Source organism: Zonotrichia albicollis, chromosome Z (assembly GCF_047830755.1).
Source record: "Zonotrichia albicollis isolate bZonAlb1 chromosome Z, bZonAlb1.hap1, whole genome shotgun sequence".
NCBI classification, from domain to species: Eukaryota; Metazoa; Chordata; class Aves; order Passeriformes; family Passerellidae; genus Zonotrichia; species Zonotrichia albicollis.
In genome coordinates, this window is record NC_133860.1 from 79,989,312 (window position 1) to 80,008,670 (window position 19,359).

General features: G+C 36.9%; 1 protein-coding gene across 3 annotated transcripts in view; it reads right to left on the reverse strand.

The window, feature by feature from the left end:
• Nucleotides 1–19,359, reverse strand: part of FBN2 (fibrillin 2) — a 125,298-nt gene that overhangs the window by 11,777 nt on the left and 94,162 nt on the right. For all 3 annotated transcript variants that reach the window (XR_012578114.1, XM_074532817.1, XM_074532816.1), the window contains exons 40-56: nucleotides 18,913–19,038; nucleotides 18,248–18,400; nucleotides 13,975–14,043; nucleotides 13,316–13,441; nucleotides 12,422–12,547; nucleotides 11,959–12,084; nucleotides 10,510–10,626; nucleotides 8,908–9,033; nucleotides 8,488–8,607; nucleotides 5,336–5,461; nucleotides 4,605–4,757; nucleotides 4,237–4,302; nucleotides 3,861–3,986; nucleotides 3,652–3,771; nucleotides 2,967–3,089; nucleotides 2,433–2,564; nucleotides 779–904 (exon numbers count right to left, since the gene is read on the reverse strand). Coding sequence is in view for 2 of the 3 variants with exons in the window: in XM_074532817.1 (XP_074388918.1) it covers nucleotides 779–904; nucleotides 2,433–2,564; nucleotides 2,967–3,089; nucleotides 3,652–3,771; nucleotides 3,861–3,986; nucleotides 4,237–4,302; nucleotides 4,605–4,757; nucleotides 5,336–5,461; nucleotides 8,488–8,607; nucleotides 8,908–9,033; nucleotides 10,510–10,626; nucleotides 11,959–12,084; nucleotides 12,422–12,547; nucleotides 13,316–13,441; nucleotides 13,975–14,043; nucleotides 18,248–18,400; nucleotides 18,913–19,038 (2,061 nt within the window). In the remaining variant the exon portion in view is untranslated. The remainder of the gene's footprint in view (nucleotides 1–778; nucleotides 905–2,432; nucleotides 2,565–2,966; nucleotides 3,090–3,651; nucleotides 3,772–3,860; nucleotides 3,987–4,236; nucleotides 4,303–4,604; nucleotides 4,758–5,335; nucleotides 5,462–8,487; nucleotides 8,608–8,907; nucleotides 9,034–10,509; nucleotides 10,627–11,958; nucleotides 12,085–12,421; nucleotides 12,548–13,315; nucleotides 13,442–13,974; nucleotides 14,044–18,247; nucleotides 18,401–18,912; nucleotides 19,039–19,359) is intronic.

Below are 19,359 nucleotides of genomic sequence, written 5' to 3' on the forward strand. Positions count from 1 at the left end.
CCATCTGGTTCTAATCCTCAGGAAATACTCTGCACTTCAATGTTATTGTTTAGCCATGAAGTCAGCACACTGCTCATGACAATTTAGAGGGAGCTGGTTTTACAGCAATGGCATAAGATAATTATAGTTTTTTTCATGCAAGAATACATAAATAAATAAACACACCCTGAACACTGGTCAAGAAAAAGTAAATTTTTGCAGTTCTGCTTGACTCCAAAAAAAGGGAATGATGAATTTTGTGGTGCAAATGATAAATATGGATGTATTAAAAACAAAATACAGGTTGATGAACAAAAACCCTTCAGGAGCATTTATCTTGCAGACCTGCCTCAAAAAAAAAAAAATTCCTGCAATTTTCTGGTAAAATCACAGTATCTTATGTCTGAATTAAATGTGTAGAAATTCAGATGCCTAGCTGCCACATGGTGCTTAGAATCACATTCTGAATAAGCAAACGCTCAACTTTACTCTGCATCCATTTCTGAATTATCTAAAGGTGACTAAATTCTCCTCTTTAAAAATACCTGTATTTTGCCTACATTTATGTCCTACGGAATTAAGGCACTTCTATGTGCAGCCTGATTGCTACAAGCTATTAATTCCTAAAATTACCTAATAATATTTAATAATATTATCTTACATTGTATCATTACTTAACTAAGAAGTGTAATTATTTAATTTCTGAAGATATGAGAGCTGATAGGTTTTCAGAAGCGTAATTTTCTCCCTACATTTACACTGTAATGTGAGATGAAATGCGTACAAGAGAGACATTTACCTAGGCACTCAATGCCTGAGGGGCTGGACAGGAATCCTTCGTTGCATTCACATCTGTAGCTGCCAACAATATTCACACAACGCCCATTTTCACAGACACCTGGCTTGGAGCGGCACTCGTTTTCATCTTTATAATTTAAAATTTCATTAAAAAATATAATAACATCAATAAAATTATAATAGTAACAGAAAACAGTAAGAACAAAAATAAAATATAATTACATAGACAACAACCACAGCAATTCATTACAAGAAAATAAATCAGAATTTCTAGAATACATTAACTATTCCATGTAGCATTTGAAAAATATTTTCCAGAAGTGGAAAAATCAACTGATTAAGCCTGGAAATGGCTTTCAAAGGAGCATTTTCCTATTCCATTCCTCCTGTACTTCATCACAGGACAAAAGCTTTAATTGTAACAAGCAGAAAACACAGCAGAGCAAGTTGCATTTAGCTGGTAAGTAAAATTTAGCTGGTAAGTAAAATTTAAATATTTAGCTGGTAAGGAAAATTTAAATAAAATTGGAACACATGCATGATTTGAGTGACAAATCTTCACTCTATAATTATCCAGTCTCTGAATATATTTGATCTCTCCCACAATAAGTCATTATTCAGTCCACATGATATTTTCCTGAAAGTTTATAGTTGTCATGTATTTTCTTCCATAGCTAATGGCACACATACTGTAAGCAATTACACAAATTTTTTAGATGCTTACAATAAATCTCAGGAAAATCTTAGGTTCTTTAAAGGCAGAATTATATGCCAAAAGAAATGTAAATAAAGACTATTTTCTGTAAAATAAAATCATAAAGCTCTCTAAAAGAGAATAGTCATTCTCTTGCAGAAAGAACATTTTTATAAAATACTTCTATTAAAAACATTCACTAAGATGGGTATTTAATTTTTTTTTGCCCAGAGAATTTTGCAATGGCCCTGTTTTTTTCCTCTATATACCAGAAGAAAGTACAATTTGCTAAAATACAGGTACTGTCTCCCACTCAACTAATTGAGTAAATGACAGAGAAAAAGTGTTTGTTTGCTTCCAGGATGGGGAATTGTTTGGAACTAGTTCTAAAGTTTAAAAGTTTCCATATCTTTCATCCTTTATGGCATTTATAGGTGGTTTCAGAACCCTAGGAGTCTTGTTTAAAGAAGTGACACATTATTTATACTAACAGTAAAGGAAATGTTGCTTTTTATTTATGAAAATCTTACCTCCTACCCATAAACCGAGGTCTCATTTATTTGGCAAATTAATTTTTTAGATGTAACAACTAACTAAAACACGTCTGGATTTAGCTTTACAGTAATGAAGTTTTTATTCTTATTAGTCAGTTAGAACTCACACTGAAACAAAGTTTAAGATGCTTGGCATCATTAGATATCTTAAATGTCCTTCATGAAATTTTATTTTCTGATTTTATATATATAAAATCAGAAAATATATATATGTATATATATATTAAAAATCAGAAAAAATAATGTGCATAAAATCAGAAAAAAATTATATACATTTATATGTAAATGCATATATATATGTGTGTGTGTGTGTGTATGTATGTATATATATATCTATATAAAAGATTTAAAATTTTTTTTGCTTTCGTATGTTCCATTAGATGCCTCCTTCCCCTTCTAAGCTTTACCTGTGCATCCTTCTCCATCAGGTCTCTGGGTCATCCCAGGAGGACAAATGCACACAAAGGTACCAATTAGATTTTTGCAAATCATGCCTCTTGATTCACAGTCATGGAGACCTTCAGCACACTCATCCAGATCTGGGAAAAAAATACAACTTTTGTGTTTGAACTTTCTTCCAGTCACTTCGGCTCCTTCAAGGGAAAGGACGTACAGGCTTCCCTAAGTAAAAGCACTGAAGGAAAAGTCCAAAATCTATGATTATATGGAGTTATCTTGATCCTCATGAGCTGTATCATTTTGTCGTGTTAAAGATGAAATTCACCACTGTGACACTCTTGGCTTTGCAGTCCCCATCAAGGGTTATACCTGCTGACAAAAACACTAAATACTACTTTTTTGTGAGCTCTGAAAGAGCAAATCATCACCTGCTGGGCTGTTGGCTACATTCCACTGTAGGGGATCAATGCAAGATGCACAGAAATATTTGGATTATGTGCTGGTGAGGGAAGGTAGGGAGAAGTTTATACATCAGTCATTACCTTTGCACATCTTTTGGTCTTCCCTCAGCTCATATCCCACTGGGCAGGTGCACTCATAGAAACCGTAAGTGTTGATACAACGAAAAGCACACAGCAGGGGGTTCTGAGCACACTCATTGATATCTGAGCAGAGAGAAACACAACGGGCATTCTCCACCATGTTTCAAAATAATCACTAAGAAGGTTTTATTACACCTATGTTTCTCTTGTCAGCTAAAATTATCTGAAAGGTATTTCATACCATTAGCTTTTGAGTAACTAGAGAAAACTCAACAATGCTCTGCTTAAGAATAATGGCATAGTATATACATAGAACTACCTGCACTTAGTATGGCAAGTTAGGGCAGGCCTATTTCAGATTTTTATTATATGCTCATATTTAATGTACTTTTGTGTGGTGAGAAATGTCAGCTTCAGAAAGCAAATTAATTATGATTCATAAAATATAACATTTTTGAGAATGCCCCACATGGGGCATTCCCATTGAGCGTGGGAAGTCCTGTGATAAACTCAAAGTTCTGCTTAAAGCAATTCAGATTTCTTTTCCAATCACATATTTCGAAGCACAGAAACTTTTTTTTCCTCTGAGTTACTACAGCATGAAAAACATGGCTAATGAAGTAATTTGAATGCTGACAAAAGCTGGACAAAAGCCAAAGGAAAAAAAAAAAAGAGGACAGGTTACCTTCACAATTCATCATTGGGCCTGGCTCAAACCCTTCGTGACAGCTGCACTCAAAGCTGCCAACCACGTTGGAGCATGTTCCGTTTCCACAGGGGTTGCCAATGGAACATTCATCTGTATCTGCTCATAATGAACAAACGCAGAGTGAAGACAACGGGGACAAGTTGTGCTTTAAATGCAAGAGCTCCAATTCCTGTAACTGCACCTACCTGTGCAATGCACTCCTGTGAAATCCAAGTTGTACCCCATGGGGCACTCGCAGCGGAACGATCCATCAGTATTGATGCAGTGACCATTGGAGCAAATCCCTGGGCTTTCAAGGCATTCATTGACATCTAAAAAGCAGAAAGATATTAACAGCCACTCAGCTGATGCATATCAAGTCTCAAAAAAAGCATTTAAAAAAACCTCAGCACCCTGTTATGTTTGTCTCAAGGCATGCATTTCCAGAAACGTTCTTTTAACATATTTTACAGGTCAGCCCCTTGTCACCAGGAGCTGTGAAGAGCAAAGTGTCACATGCTACAATATCCAAGTGTAGCTTTAGGTATTAATATTACTTTTTATATTTAGAAGAATAGCTACCTTCACGTGTATCATCAATTCCAGGAATAGTTCCATGACCATATGGGCACAGGTCCTGAAAAGCAACTGAAGAGATACATTTTCTTTGAAAAACAGAGCAAGTGAGAGACAGAATCATGACAAATGGTTAAAGTCATCTAAAAAGGACCAAAGTTCAGGTCTTTACAGGGCAAAACCAAGTATTTTTCTTCATCTGTCGTTTCTTCCATTTAATTTTACTCCTTTTGCTGAATAATTGAAAAATCATTCTAGCAAAAGCCACTGAGAGCAAATGCCAGAAAGATCTCTCTTTCCAATGAAAGAAAAGTACAACACGAATGTGCTCCTCCTTTTCCCCCAGCAACAAATTTTAAACTTTAGATGTGCACCTTCCTCTTCCTTTGGACAGAGCTCACAAGGATCACCCCAGCCTTCTCCTGGCATTTTACTGCAGCAACACTTGGCCTTTGTGGTGTTGAAAGCCTTTGGCACTGAGCACTTCCCATTCTCAAAGTTGGTGAAACAGAAGCTCTGACGAGTGTCTAGGAGAAGAAAATACAGTTAGGCAGAGATAGAACCCTCTCCCAAATCAGATGATGACTGTCGCTGTGATATTTTCTGTAAAATTCCTTCACCAGGATTTCTTCTCCTGGGAAGCTGGGAAGCTTCAGCTTCTCCCTGAGAGGAATGGGATTTGAAGAACTGTTTATCCAGCATGTGAATTGTTTTTAATTAATGGCCAATCACAGCCAACTGTGTCAGACATCTGACTCTGTCACGGGGTTTTATTATCATTCTTGTTTTGGCCTTCTAATGTCTCCTTTCTCTTTCTTTAGTGTAGTTTTAGTATATAATTTTCTTTTAATATAATATCATTATATAACAAATCAGCCTTCTGAGAACCTGGAGTCAATTCTCATCCCTCACCTCGTCCTGGGCACCCTCACAACACCACAACAGATGACCATCTGCCCTGAGAGAAATACCGTAAGACCTGTATTTTTCATACTTTTAAAAAATCAGTTAGCAATCCTCATAAAGATATAAACTGGGAGGGGTTTCCACAGAGTATCTGTTATCTTTTAGACTGAGTTATTGCATTCCTTATCCATGAACTCACCAAAGCACCTCCTCCCATTATCAGACAGGACAAAACCTGTGGGACAGATGCACTGGAAACCTCCCGGGGTGTTGGTGCAGGACCCGAAGAGGCAGATGTTGGGATCCTCATTACACTCATTAATATCTGTAAAGCAAAGAGAAAACTCACCACAATCTTACTTGCTGTGGTCAAGGAAGATTGTTTGTTTATTGATTGATTGATTAACTAAAGCAAGTTTCCAATAAACTGACCAAGAGTTAAAGCTGTAGGTTTCACTGACTCCTTCAAATTAAGAGTTTTTCACTGGCAGGCACCTTCTTTTCCAAACACCACTCTCTGCTCTTCATTATACTCAAAATATAAACATGACACAAATAGGAACACTATTTTTATGTGAACAAAAATGTATCCATAAAACATCCAAACATTACTTTTTAAAATCTGTACATTGGGAGTTCTTTTTTAATTAAAGGTACACTTTTTTTTCATATACTGTCAGATTCGGGGACTGAAACTATAGCTACTTATTAGTAGAGTGACACCTTTACTTGTATTTACATGCCCAGATTTATATTTAGCAGTCTTTAACTGCCACTGTCATTGTGCTATTTAAAATGTATTCCTGTTCTATTAAATAATCTATCATCTATTAATATTACTGTAAGAAGACAGTTAAGATTTATTTTTTAATAGCAGCATATAATGAAATATTATATTAAATAATTATTAAAGGCATAAGCCAAAGTATTAGTATTTAGAAAATCTCTAAGTATTTAGTAAATCTCTAAGTGCCTGTAAAATTGTGCAGCTCCAACAGCATCAGGTGTAAATCCCTCACTGTACAGGCAAAACAGGAAAATAATATATTAAGAGACACTTAATTTTCCATATCTATTATTCAAAACTATATTTTGACTTATCCTATTCTGCAAATACTAAAATAATATATGAAATGCTTTGCTAATGTAATTTTTAAAGGTAATTATAATCTGACAAGTTGTGAGATGTATTTTAATAATCTTCAAAGTACAATGCTATTTGAGTCTTTCAGTAAGGAATATTGGAAGAACCATCACAGAAGCCTGTGGCTATATGTGTTCTACAACAAAAGCCACATTGAGCTTGACCAAAGCATGGGCAGGAACAAGGCTCTCTCCATGAAAATTAGCTCCATGGATGTTGAATACTCAAAATTGTAGTGCCATTTTTGCCCATATTTACTGAATTCTCTGCTGTTCTGAATTTTAGAAAACCGCCCTGTTTTCAGCAGGTAAGAAAACAATGGAAATATAATCTTCATTATTTGGAAAATGTAAGTGGAGTGAATGAAGGAAGCAATCAGGTGGAGTAGATTCTGTGATGTGATTTCTGAGAAATACTACCTTGAGTCCCACTTTCGGAAATTGCTTTTAGGTGCATAGACAAACCACTGCAACACAATCTGGCATTTGGCTGAACTCTTGCAGTACCTTCCCAGGCTGCTTTCTGTGCAAAGCATTCTATGTCAGTTTATTTCAAAGAAAATGGTAAATAATTTCCCATTATTTCCCAATGGTAAATAATTTTCAATGGCAGCTGTTAATATACAAAGCTCAGCAATTCAGCTGCACAGGAAAGTTGCTCTTTTGAAGTGCCCATTATGACTGCAATGAATGGTTTGGTGCTGAGGCTCTTTCTGTGGCCGTGATGGAGAGGTGGCTAGCCAGACTGTGGAACTGAACAAGTCCTTTCCCTTTTATTCCCATACAATGGAAGGGAATATATCACATGGGTAGGTGAAAGCTAACAATTTTTCTGTGGCCCCAGTTCTGTTTTTTCTGCATACAATCACCCTGAGCTCACAAAGCAATCAGCCACTGCCAACCTGCACATCACAGACAGTGATGGATTCTCATAAAGCTGTTTGCATACAACATCAGTGGAGAGTAATGGGAACATCTGCTGCAAGGGCTGTCAAAATATTAATCTAAGTTTTAGTGCAATCACATGTGACAATCTGGGCATTTCCTAGGAGATCTAGCTTCAGATTTTCTAGACACGTGGCAGAATGACAAAAGAATGCAAGCAAGCCCCTTTCATTCCGTATGGGCAAAAATCTGTCTGGCAGTCACTGATGCTCTCAAAAACATAGATTCTGAGAAGGTACTAAAGTGGCCATAAACAGTAACATTCCTTCAAAACCAAAAGCTTCCTTTATTTTACATTCATGACTTTAGAACTGCAGGTGATTTGAATTCACCTCAAACATAACTGCTAATATGGAACCAGCAGCTGCCAAAAGAAATCATGAAGTTGGCAGGCAAACTGAATATTGGTGGCGTAAGTGGCTGAGAGAACTCTGGGGCTTAGAAAAATAAATCCTGTTGTTCAAGACAGAAAGTTCAAAATGGTTCCTGTTTCTGCAGCAACATAGATTAGGTGGCAGTAAGAAAAATCTTAAATGCCCAATAAATTCACAGGATCCCCTACTTTGCTCTGTTGGAAAAGCGATTTGTAATTTGGATTTATTTTTTGCTCTCTGCCACAGCAAATCTTAGTTCAGTGTGTGACATTCAGCTCCTGAATGGCATTCAAGGCTACAAGTGAGACCTGTATGATAAATAAGCTAGAACATAAAAATTGATGACTGGTCTGCTGTATCCTCTTTCTCCTCTTAGGAATCTCAGCAATTTAGAGGCATTATATAAATAATAACATTAAAATCAGAAAACTGTTGCTAGAAGAAACTGACTTAACTGCTTGTTTCTATAAGCACCATAACTTTTATCAAGATTTTTAAACTTCATTTCCCTCTGAAATCAAGTGCTTAGTTCATGCACTGATTACCAATAATTACCTTCTGTAAAAATTACATAAATACCATGAGAACACCTGTTATATGAATTGTATTTTTTCAAAAGTCACTGAAGGATAAAATACTTCTTTTTTAAAAAGTATTTTTCTTTGCATTAATGAAGACATCAATGTTCAAAATACAGTACTACACAGTACAAAATATTCTTCTGCCTTTCTTTTTAAAATCTCTTCCTGAAGACTTTTCATACCTATTCCCTGTCAGCTTAAGTCAGGAAACATTAACAACCATTAGGGTGTACAACTGCTTTCCACCCAATTAGAACCACATACAAATTCTTAAATTGTTCAGGAGCAACAGTTACAACTTGCCTTACCAATACAACTTTCACTTTTTACTTCGTATCCTGGTGGACAGATGCACCTGAATGAGCCTTCCAAATTCTGGCAGGTACCAGGAGAGCACGAGCCAGGCAGTGCCACACACTCGTTGGTATCTTTGGGGAATGAAGGAAATCAAGAAAGGTTTACAATCTTGTAATTCTTATGATAACAAAGCATGAAAAACACTGAAGGGTTTTGTACTAATTTTCTTTTTCTAAGGCAATTAACTGCTTGAAGATCAACAACTATTAAAAAAAATGTGTGTGCATTTCAGTTACCATCATTCTCTTTTGATATTTAGCTGTTCAGACTGTGTTGCTTCCCTCCACATGGTAGCTATTTCAGCTAGTTTCAGCCTATTTCAGTTTACTTCAGCTCAGCAGTACTTGAATATCATGTGGTTTCATACTCACCAACACAATTCTTGCCATCCAGAGTAAGCTCATATCCTTCGTTACACAAACACTTGAAAGACCCAATTTCATTGAAACACCGTCCATTTCTGCACACCTGACCAAAGGAACTGCACTCATCAATATCTGATAAAAGAAAAATTAAAAATTTCAAAATTGAACCCAAGATGAGAGAGTTGAGTCCCAGCATACTACACAGAGTACGTTATGAACGCACTCAAATTTCAATGCTTAGTATTTCTGTGGAAAAGATGCATTTTGTAGCAACAAGAAATCAGCTGACAGCGAGAGGAAAGTAACTCCCACTTGAGCATTAAGATGCACATTCTAATTAAACCACAATTTTTTATAGAGTATTACAATTTCCTGGCTTCCAGCATTGCCTCAGTTACTGCATCTGGAGATATTCAATTACTGGTAAGGGACTGCATGACACCAAGTCTACCAACAGAGGAGAAAATGTTACATGGGGTGTTCTAGATTTTATCTGGATGCACATGCACTTGAGTTTCCCCCTAAAAACCTGTCACTGCCAATCCCAAGTTTTGGACTGTGTAATTTGCTTTCCACAGGATGATTTTCTCCTTAGTAGCAGTTCTGGAAATGATGTTTTCAAATTCTTGTTATTTTGTAGGGTTACTTCAGTAATGCAGACTTAAAGGAGCACTGCATAAGGAAAAAATATGGATGAGGAAGAAGAAATGAAAAGGATTTTGGATAAGCATGAAGCTTTGAGAAAAACTTGTACTTTGCAGCACATTCTTGTTACTTCAATTTTTTGCTTTCCTGGACAAGAAGAGGATTTAAAATGCTTTTTAAAAGATGTATTAGTTCTATCCTGAAGCTGAAAACTTTGCTGTGTCTTCCTTCTGTAGCAGGATGGAGTGTAAAGCCTCCCTCTTTCATTTGCTCATGCTCTGCACAAGGGAGATCTTCCGGTTTCTGAGCCTGTTTATCAGCCCAGGAAGGTGTTGGTTACTTTATCACAAGAACCCAGGAATTAAAAGAGTCCAAACTTATCAGATATTTTGGTACCCTGTACTTTATGAATGTGAAATAGCAATGCCTGTGTCAGCTCTGCATGATTTTGCTCATTTTAGGAGAGCAGACCTGGCTGTTTAGGTTACAGATCAGCTGTCCTGCCTTTCTTACTGCCGGTCTTCTTTCTCACCCTGTGCAAGAGTCAAGCAAAATAGTGAAATAAAGGAATTATTTTAAATTCACCAGGCAGCACTGGTGGTGGGATAGAACAAGAGATGCCTGTGGACTGTGCCTGTAGCCAGAGATGTGCTGTAAATACCAAGGTAATCTAAAAGAGTTCAGAGATGCATTAAAACGTCAGTGAACTGAAAGCTGCCCTAGCAGTCCAAATATTTAGGATAATATTATATTATTTCAATTGTCTGTAACTGAAAAACACTTTTAATTCTTTTAAGACGTAACAGAAAGGATTAATCTCTAGGGCTGGTTACAGCAGAAGCTACTGCATTCAATTAACTTCATTCACACCCTGGCATCTCTTCCTTTTAAACTGCACACAGTCCTCCTTGGCATGCCAAGCTAGCAGCAATGGCAATAAGAGCTTGGATTGAGGTCTCTTACCCACACAATCATTATTACGAGTTAATTCAAATCCTGGATAGCACAGGCAGTTGTATGATCCAACTGTGTTCTTGCACGTTCCATTTCCACATGGATACTGCTCACACTCATCAACATCTGCAAGGAGAGACAAACTGCAGGTGGGAACAGGTTTTCCCAGGTATGGGTGATGCATTGTCTGTGCACTGTTATAGTATCCTGAACTTTGGTCCCTCCTTTCATCTGTCACATTTTGTGTTTATGCTACAGATTTTTACAGCTTCTCAGTACACAGAGAAAAACACTACAGGATGTAATTTTGTATGTGTTTTAAAAAAAAAGGTACTTCATGTTTAAAAATAAATGTGTATGTGTAATGATCTGAAGGCATTCCATCTTTCTGTTCTCCATACTAACATTTCTTAATTTCTTTAACATATACAAGTGATCAGGACTGAACATGAAGGCATCACAGCCCTGAAATGATGAATTGTTATGTACAAATTGTACCTCAGAGCTCATGAAAAGCTTTTGAAAATGCAACTCAATTTATACATAGACATGTACAAGACACAGACATAGACAAGTACATAGACAATGTCAGTATCACATCCAGAATTACAAAGACTGCTTAAAAACTTTTGCAAACATCCATTTTTAAAAGGCACTAAAAGTTCAATGTCTCCTGTGTTTTACAGTAATTCCTGGAGTTTCATGGGGATCTGGAAGCTATTGAGATTTTGTCCTGCTAGTTCTTCAAAATTTTGCATTGTCAAAACAGGTCACTTTTCCAAATATCCTCCTCTAATTGTCTGACAAATGTGATTTAGTTTGAATACGAGAAGATTCTAGGCAAATATGAATATGTATTACAACATTAATAGGTTTTAAATATCTGTTTAAAGTTGAAATGCATCATCTTTTCATTTTAAAACCCTGCAGAACTAAATAGATTAAGAACTAAGATTATAAACTAAAAGAGCAGGAACATTCTTACTGTTCAATCTTATTTCTTGTATCATACTATCATGTCATCATTTTCACATGAATTGAGTATAAAGTTACATTCAAAGGGGGATTCTGTTTTTTTAAATGACGCATGAACTCAATAGATTTAAATAATTGGAAAATATGTGGTTTTAGCTCCAAGCTCTATCACTCTCTAACACATCCTATAAAACTCTATGTCTTATAAGCCACTATGATGTATTTCTGTGGAAATGTTTCTCCAGTAATGTGGAGCTATCTCAGAATACACTGTTTTGTTCTGAGGGTTTTTTTTTCAAATTAATTTTTCCTGTCCAAGGACAACTTCACAGACTTTATTCACAAAAACATACACCAGAAATGCCTGAATCAGTTCTTTAATGTCAGTATAACCTACTGAAAAAATCAGACTCATCTTCCCCGCTGCAAAGGGGGGGACAACCAAAAAAACCACACACAAGAAAGAGTAATTTCTCTCCATACCCATGCACATAGTCTGATCTTGGGATGCTTTGAAGCCATTGTGACATATGCACTGGTAGCTTCCCTGCATGTCCACACACAAGCCATGACTGCAAACGTTAGGAATTTCCAGACATTCATTGCGATCTATAACAAAAACACAAAACAGATGGTGCACGTCATTGACCTCCATTATATCCTCGTTTTACACAAATAATGTTTTTACAATCTGTTGCTATGATTAAAACCAGGTGCAAAATTATCTGCAAGCAAATCTGAATCGTAAGAGAACTTCATTTTACAGGAAGTGCTTCCCTACACACCTTGAGGATAAAACTACTGTCAGGATTTGGCTGATACGTAGAAAACGTCCTTTAAAAACATCACTCCGTCTTTTTCTTTCTTTTTACTGAGAAATGTGGCTATAAATCAAAACAGCAGCATGCACAAGGTAACAGACAGTAGAAGTAATCTGATTTCTTACCAATGCAGGCACCGTTGGGTGACAGTTTAAAGCCAGCAGCACATTCACAGCGGTAGCTCCCAGGGCTGTTGATACAGTCAGCATTTCTCTGGCACAGGTTGTCCCCATTGCTGCACTCATCAATATCTGGAAAAGCAAGAGTTCAGACATCAGAAACCACTCCTGCCTCAGATTTACTCACTGTCTGTCTGTGGAAGAGGAAAACTCAGTCCTACATAAAGCTCCAAGCAGCCTGACCTCCAGCCCTGCATGCTGGGAATGCACACAAAAAACAAAATCAACACCATTCACCCATGTCACCATTCGGATGAAAGAGGATCCCATGAATCCAACTGACCACGCATCAAAGTCACTTTGGAAATCTGCAACATCTGCCTAAAGAAATTTTTGTATTAAAAAAAAAACTTCCTCTTTGCCTTTAGGCTGAAAATGTAAGTGGCACAGTTTGCAACTTTTTAGGTTGCACATGCTGGCACAAAATTCTTGAACAAATGACAAATCTCCTACTGGCTTTACAAAACAAAAAACTTTATCAGCTTCTATGAGTATCTCTGCCTCTAAAACTGTAGCAGAAGAGACACAAGTTGGAAAAAAGAATCCAAGATACTTTTTTTTTGAGAAATTCTAAGAACAAGAATTAAATTTTCTCCCTAAAATAAAACAAAACAAAAGCAGTGACTATCTATTTAGAGGTTTTACAGAAAACATTTACAAATTTTATACAGTGCATGTGCATCCGTAATAAAGACAAGCACCTAAACTGATTTATAACCTCAAGCCCTACAAAAGCTCAGAGTCTGTCTCAGATTTTGAAAACCACATGAATTAAGTGTTCCCCCTCCCTTTAGACAAGCTTAAGGGGGCTAGGGAGAAAATAACCAAATTTCAAGTCACCTTCACAGACCAGGAGCAGGTCATTGTAACTGAATCCAGTGGGGCACTCACAGCGGAAGCTGCCAATCTGATTGATGCAAACTCCATTGGCACAGATTCCTGGGATTTCCTTACATTCGTCAATGTCTGAAAGGCAGAGGAGATACTTGTAAGTACAGTTCATCATGTCTTTACACACTGCAAGGATTCTCATTTTCACTGCGTTTAGAACTGAGTTGAGACATTCCCTTTAATCCACAGAAATTACACACGGGTTATAAAACCACACATATGCCCACTGTGACAGAAAAAGGCACATGAAGTTCAGGAATTGATCAAAACAGAGCTACACTAAATATTGGCCAAGATGCAAAACTCACAATCCTGCAGAGAAGCTCCACAGTATTTTTGAAGACAAAGCTTTTTAACTTATTGACTAAAACTCAAAATCATGAACTCGAACGGTGGCAGGTGAACAAAATACCACAACAAAATGTGGAACTTAAAAACAAGAAGGAAACATTTTACATAAAAATTGGTCACAATCTGTGTCACCACTGGAACTCCAAAATAAAATTTGACAACTTTATATATGAAATGCTTATTTTAGTTAACATTATGCAGGCACAAAAACATTATGCAAAACAATTTTAGGATAAAATAAGAGTGGTGAAACTTACCAACAGCTTTTCCAGTATGGATGTCAAAAGTGAAGCCAGGAATATTTCCACATAGGCTCTTGAATTCAACTAGAGCAAAATACACAGCAATGCATTTTCAGGGAATGCATACATCTCCCAAAAATTACTTGTAGTCTTCCCAGCTACTCCAGAGCTATTTTAAGCCAAATCTACTCAGGAGAGCAATTGTTCTTCTATAGCTTCTACTGAAAATTCAGACTGCCAAAATATTAATGCAAATTGAAATAGCAACATACTTTCCTCAAATCTTTGCAGTTTTTGGCACATGAGTAAATGCTTGATTTGAGAATGCAGTCATACAATCAGGTTTTGTTTTGTTTGTTTGGTTGGTTTTTTTAATAAAAGCCCTTAAGGTTTATTCCTGTTTTCTGTGCATCTGTACTCAGAATCTACAGCACATTTTCAAATATGAGAAATAAATGTAATTTACCAGTACCTGTGCTTCTTTCACAATACTATCTATTTTATTTTCTGTGGAATTACTTCAGATCAGTTCCTCTGAACTGTTCAACAGAATGGAGACTGTGCTTTAAAAAGAGATGCTCCAAAAGCCCCACATTTTTTTAATATGCTCCTTCTATATCCTCTTTTTGCATTTGGAGAGTGGGAAATGCTTGATGTGTAAAATAAATTAACCTACAGTTTTCTAGGAAAGGTGTTTGAAATTGAGTGGGTTTGCAACATACAGAGAAAAATTTCTAGCATGGATTCTACTAATTTTTGTAGATGAGGTTTTAGCAGCAGAACAGTGCTCTCCAGGCAAAAAGTTATTACACATTTAGAGCAATAATTTTTTATCTAGGTAGAAATATAAAAAATGAGAGGCCTACAACTATAAGCATGTCAAAACTGCATAATACCACCAGAGGAATGTGTACCTGTTTGAGGGAAATGAAGCAATGCCAGTGTGAAGACACAACCAGTTTGAATGAACAATTTGCAAACAATAACCATGCAGCCACTATTCAGCACCTTTTTAGACCCTATCAGCATTCACGTTATCCAGAAAAAGCATGTTTCAATATTCAGTTTCCAAACTACTGCCAAGGAAGCATTTCCAAGGTGTGTGGCAGGTTATTTCTACATTCAGGGCAATAGGTTAAAGTGAAATATCCTTCAAAAAAGTGAGTAACATTTACAAAAACATCTGATTGACATAAAATTCAAAGGGTTTCTGGAAGTTTAATACCTGGAGACCTCCATGAGTGCTTGGTCCACTGTTGGTGCTGCTGAGGACCTACAGGAAACCTCTTTACCCAACAGAAGGAAGGGTATAGAGCCTGCCTTTGATTTGCCTCTAAACCTGAAATGCTGACAAATTATTCTAGCACCGAAACATGAAAAACAAGGAGCTCCTTCTGTATTCTTGCAAGTAATGCTCTTTAATCTGGAGCAGTTATAGTCTTCACTGGCTGTAGTTTGAGCTTCTTACCATCTGCATTTTAATGGCAGCTCCTCAGCAGCTCATGATTCTGAAAAGTTTAACTACCATTATAAGTTTAACTATAAAAGTTAAACTTATTTAAGTTTAACCATAAAAGTTTAACTACCATTGCCTCCTTTACACAAAACATCCCCATTTTTTGCAAATTTAGGTAATCGCTGCTCAGAATGATATTTGGCAAAAATCTTTTTCCCACATTCAGACATGTTTGGTCATTTCTCTAGGCCAAGCAGGATCCAGTGTATCTAAATACCAGCATTTTCTACTTTCTTCTGCCCTACTCTTTAATGTCTGCTTAATGTTCACCCAGGTTATTTTTGCAGTGTAGGGTAAAGGGCTACAGAACTATCTCCCACAGTGCTTTACCATCCAGCAATTTATTGCCCTTTCATAGATACATCTTTAATACATGCTACTATAATAGTATACTAATATATTTTACACACTACTTATGTGTAAGATTTGAGGCTTAGCAACTTAGCTCTTTTCTGCAAGGAGATTTATGCCATTTACTGCTGTTTGTAAGCCTGTGAGTAAATAACCCAGACAAAAACAGAGCCCTGTGCTCACTACCCTGTCCTAGTGGGACACTAGGATCACCTGTGTGATCACCTGCTTCCATGATAAGACACATCAGGTCTGGGAGTTTGAGGAAGAATCCTCCAAGGACTGCAGAACCTCTTTAGTTCTCTTATGCTACCTCCATGTTTCATGAATTTCAGTGAATTCAGTTTTTCACAATTTTTCTCCCCAGCCTTTACTGTGTAGAGAAGGGGTATATAATTAAGTAAGGATTGTATGAAAATGTCTTTATACAAATTGCCAAAATATCCACATAAAAGCATGCCGGACATTTACGTTCTGGAAGCCTGGCTTTGCATCAGTGACTTTAAAAATATTTCGAAACCCCATATACTTGTAACTACACTATTTTTTAGGACAAAAAGATCTGTCACATAGCAGGAAAAAAACTGAGATCAGGCACTCCTGAAATTACCAAACCTTGGAAGAGTTCTGTATATTCTTCATTACCTTGTAAGAGTGAAGCAGCTTTCTACACTTCTTTGGGTAAAAAAAACAAACAAAAAAGGACTATTATTTCTGGTTAAAGTCTGTATGCTAACAGTTATGATCTGCATAACGTGTAAAACCAAACAAAACAGTCTTTAGTACTTAGTCATCAAACAGAGACTGATTGCTAAGAATAAACAGAGAAAAAAGGAAGAAAGAGCTCTGTTCACCAAGGGAAAAAAGACAAATGCATGGGCATGTGAAGTTCACTTACAATCCTCATCAGGGCAGAATAATGCCCCCAGTGAGGCACTGGGCTCAGTCTGGTGATGTGGGTAAGGTCAGTGTACCCCAACCCTGTCTGATGTGCAGCCCTCACCTAAATTGCAAAACAACTCATTATAGAACACAAGTGCAGCTATTCAACCATTTCCACTTGGAAGCTGTGTTTGATCCCCCACACAATCCCTTCTCATGGTGAAAAAGGTTCAACCATGCCTGCAAAAACAGTGAAGTCATTTAGAAAAGCTAACAATGCAACACTGAAATATTTCAGGAGATATTTCAACCCCATAACTGCTTGCACAATACCAAGCAATTCTGGTTTTAACAAATCATTAAAAGCTGCAGGAGTTTTTGAGAATTTGAGTGTCAGAAATCTAAAAGGAGAATTCTTTCTTCCACCCAAGAGCATTAATTGTATGAATCCCTGCTAGCAGTTTGCTGTAATCTTCTCGTCATGTTGTCACCATAGTGACAATTTTATAAAATTTAGATAAATGACTATGGGAAAGAATTTCATGAGCTCTCTGTGGTAGCAAACATGTATTTCCTCTCCAGTTTATTTCCATTTCCCATTCCTGACTGCTAGGAGCATTCCTTCATTCTCCCTCCTCCTGTTTAAGAAGGAAAAGGCAGTTCCCTCTTCTTTTCAGTCCTATTTTCCTCCTCTTTACTGTGAGGGAAAATCTTTCTTAAATTATCTGGTTTTTACCTCAAATCACCAGGATAAACCACTTTGAATAGAAGTAATAAATGCTTTACACTAAAATGATAAATGATATTAAAATCACAGCACCAGAGGCATAGATTAAGTGATACTAAACCAGTAAACCTGGGGCAAGTATATTAAACAATAAACTGTGTTTGTACAAAACAGGCACATGAGTTTTTTAGTTTTATCTAAGCATCTTTTTTCCTTTTTCCAAATGTAAAGAATTTTTCAGTGGATGTCAGGTTTCCCTCTGAGCTGGTGATTCTGCCACCAATGACTGTTCCGAGTTGAGCTTTCAGGGATGTCTTATTTCAGCAAAACAATTCCATAAAGACTGATTGAAAATGAACTGTCCTTTATTATTTTCACCTCCATTTACAGAATAGAATTTTTTAATTCCTGTTGCAATGCCATACTTACTGGGCAATTTTTGCAAGTTCGGTTACCTTCAGTAGAGGAAATGTAAATGCAAGGAAGCAGATCATACATCAAATGTGAGACAGCTGAAAAACCTAGAAAGGCTTCCTACATTTAGAACAAAACCCATTTTTGATATTCTGACAGACTAGGACTACCAGGATAAATGTGTCTCCAGCTATCAAGAACTAAATTACACTGTTCCAAATTAATTATCCTGGAGGACAGACTAGACAGGAGGTATCTCTGGTCAGCCAGTACCTTCAACACCAGTATTACTGCTCAGTAAAAGTTCTCTTGGGATGAAATGTTAACTTTAGTTAATAGGTCAAAGCAGCAGATAAGCATAAAAAGTAACAAAATGGGGTGACCACAGAAGGCTTTACCTGTTCCTGGAGTTGGACACGGCTCACAAGGTTTGTTCCAGGCTTTCCCAATATTGTATGTGCAGCAGCACATCCTTTTGGTCACATTGAAGGGCAGCTCATTCTCACAGGAGGTTCCATTATAGCTTCTGTAGCAAAAGCTTTTCCTCATGTCTGGATGTGAGAAAAGAAGCACTTATGAAGTAACCAACATGACGATAATTGTGATATTATGTAAATATCAACCCCTACCAAACCGAGATTCATTAACTCACTTTTCTGAATGCAACATAAACACAGGCATTAAAAAATAATTTAAGGATTGATGTAATCCACAGTCTTTGCTTTAGGCTTGTGTGACATATTTTCTGTTTTGATTTAAAGACACAAAGGGGAAAAAGACAAACTCCTAAGAAACCATAAACACAGTGCAGATACTCAACAGATCCATTTGTATGGCAAACCCCACCATTTGGAAATGATCAGCTGAAATAGACCAGTGAACAGTGAGCCCTGTTAGGGAGCAAGAGCCTGTAAATGTTGCAGGCCAATCACAGGGATCTCTTTCCTGACAACACGACACCAGCTGGGAGCTAAAAACAGTCAAAATAAACACAAAACACAGGGTCTGGGCCTCAAACACCCTGATAATCTTGCAGTTCTAGTAAAGATGACATTTTGCATACCCATGCAGTTGTGTCCTCCGTTCACCTGCATATATTCAGGGGGGCAAATGCAGGTGTAGTTCCCCAAGGTGTTGTAGCAGGTGCCAGGACCACAGACACCAGGGTGTGCAACACACTCATCAATATCTAGAAAACAAGAAAAAACACTCCAGTTAATGAGGGACAGGAGGTCCAAGGCCAAGAAAATATTTCTGAGAAACACAACCATAATTAACCATGCTAAGATAACAAAAATCCTTCATTTGAAGAATAGCATGAAAAATACAGCTCTGATTTTAACCTCTAAGTTTAGCCTTAGTTCTCTTAAGTGCAAGACAACATACTGAATGAACTCTAAGTTCCTATCTTGCCACTGAAATCAACTTCACAAAAGACATTCACACCTTCTTCTCAGAGCAGGGTTAGTCACTGTTTAGGGTCAATTTACAATTTTGGTTTTAACAGTTA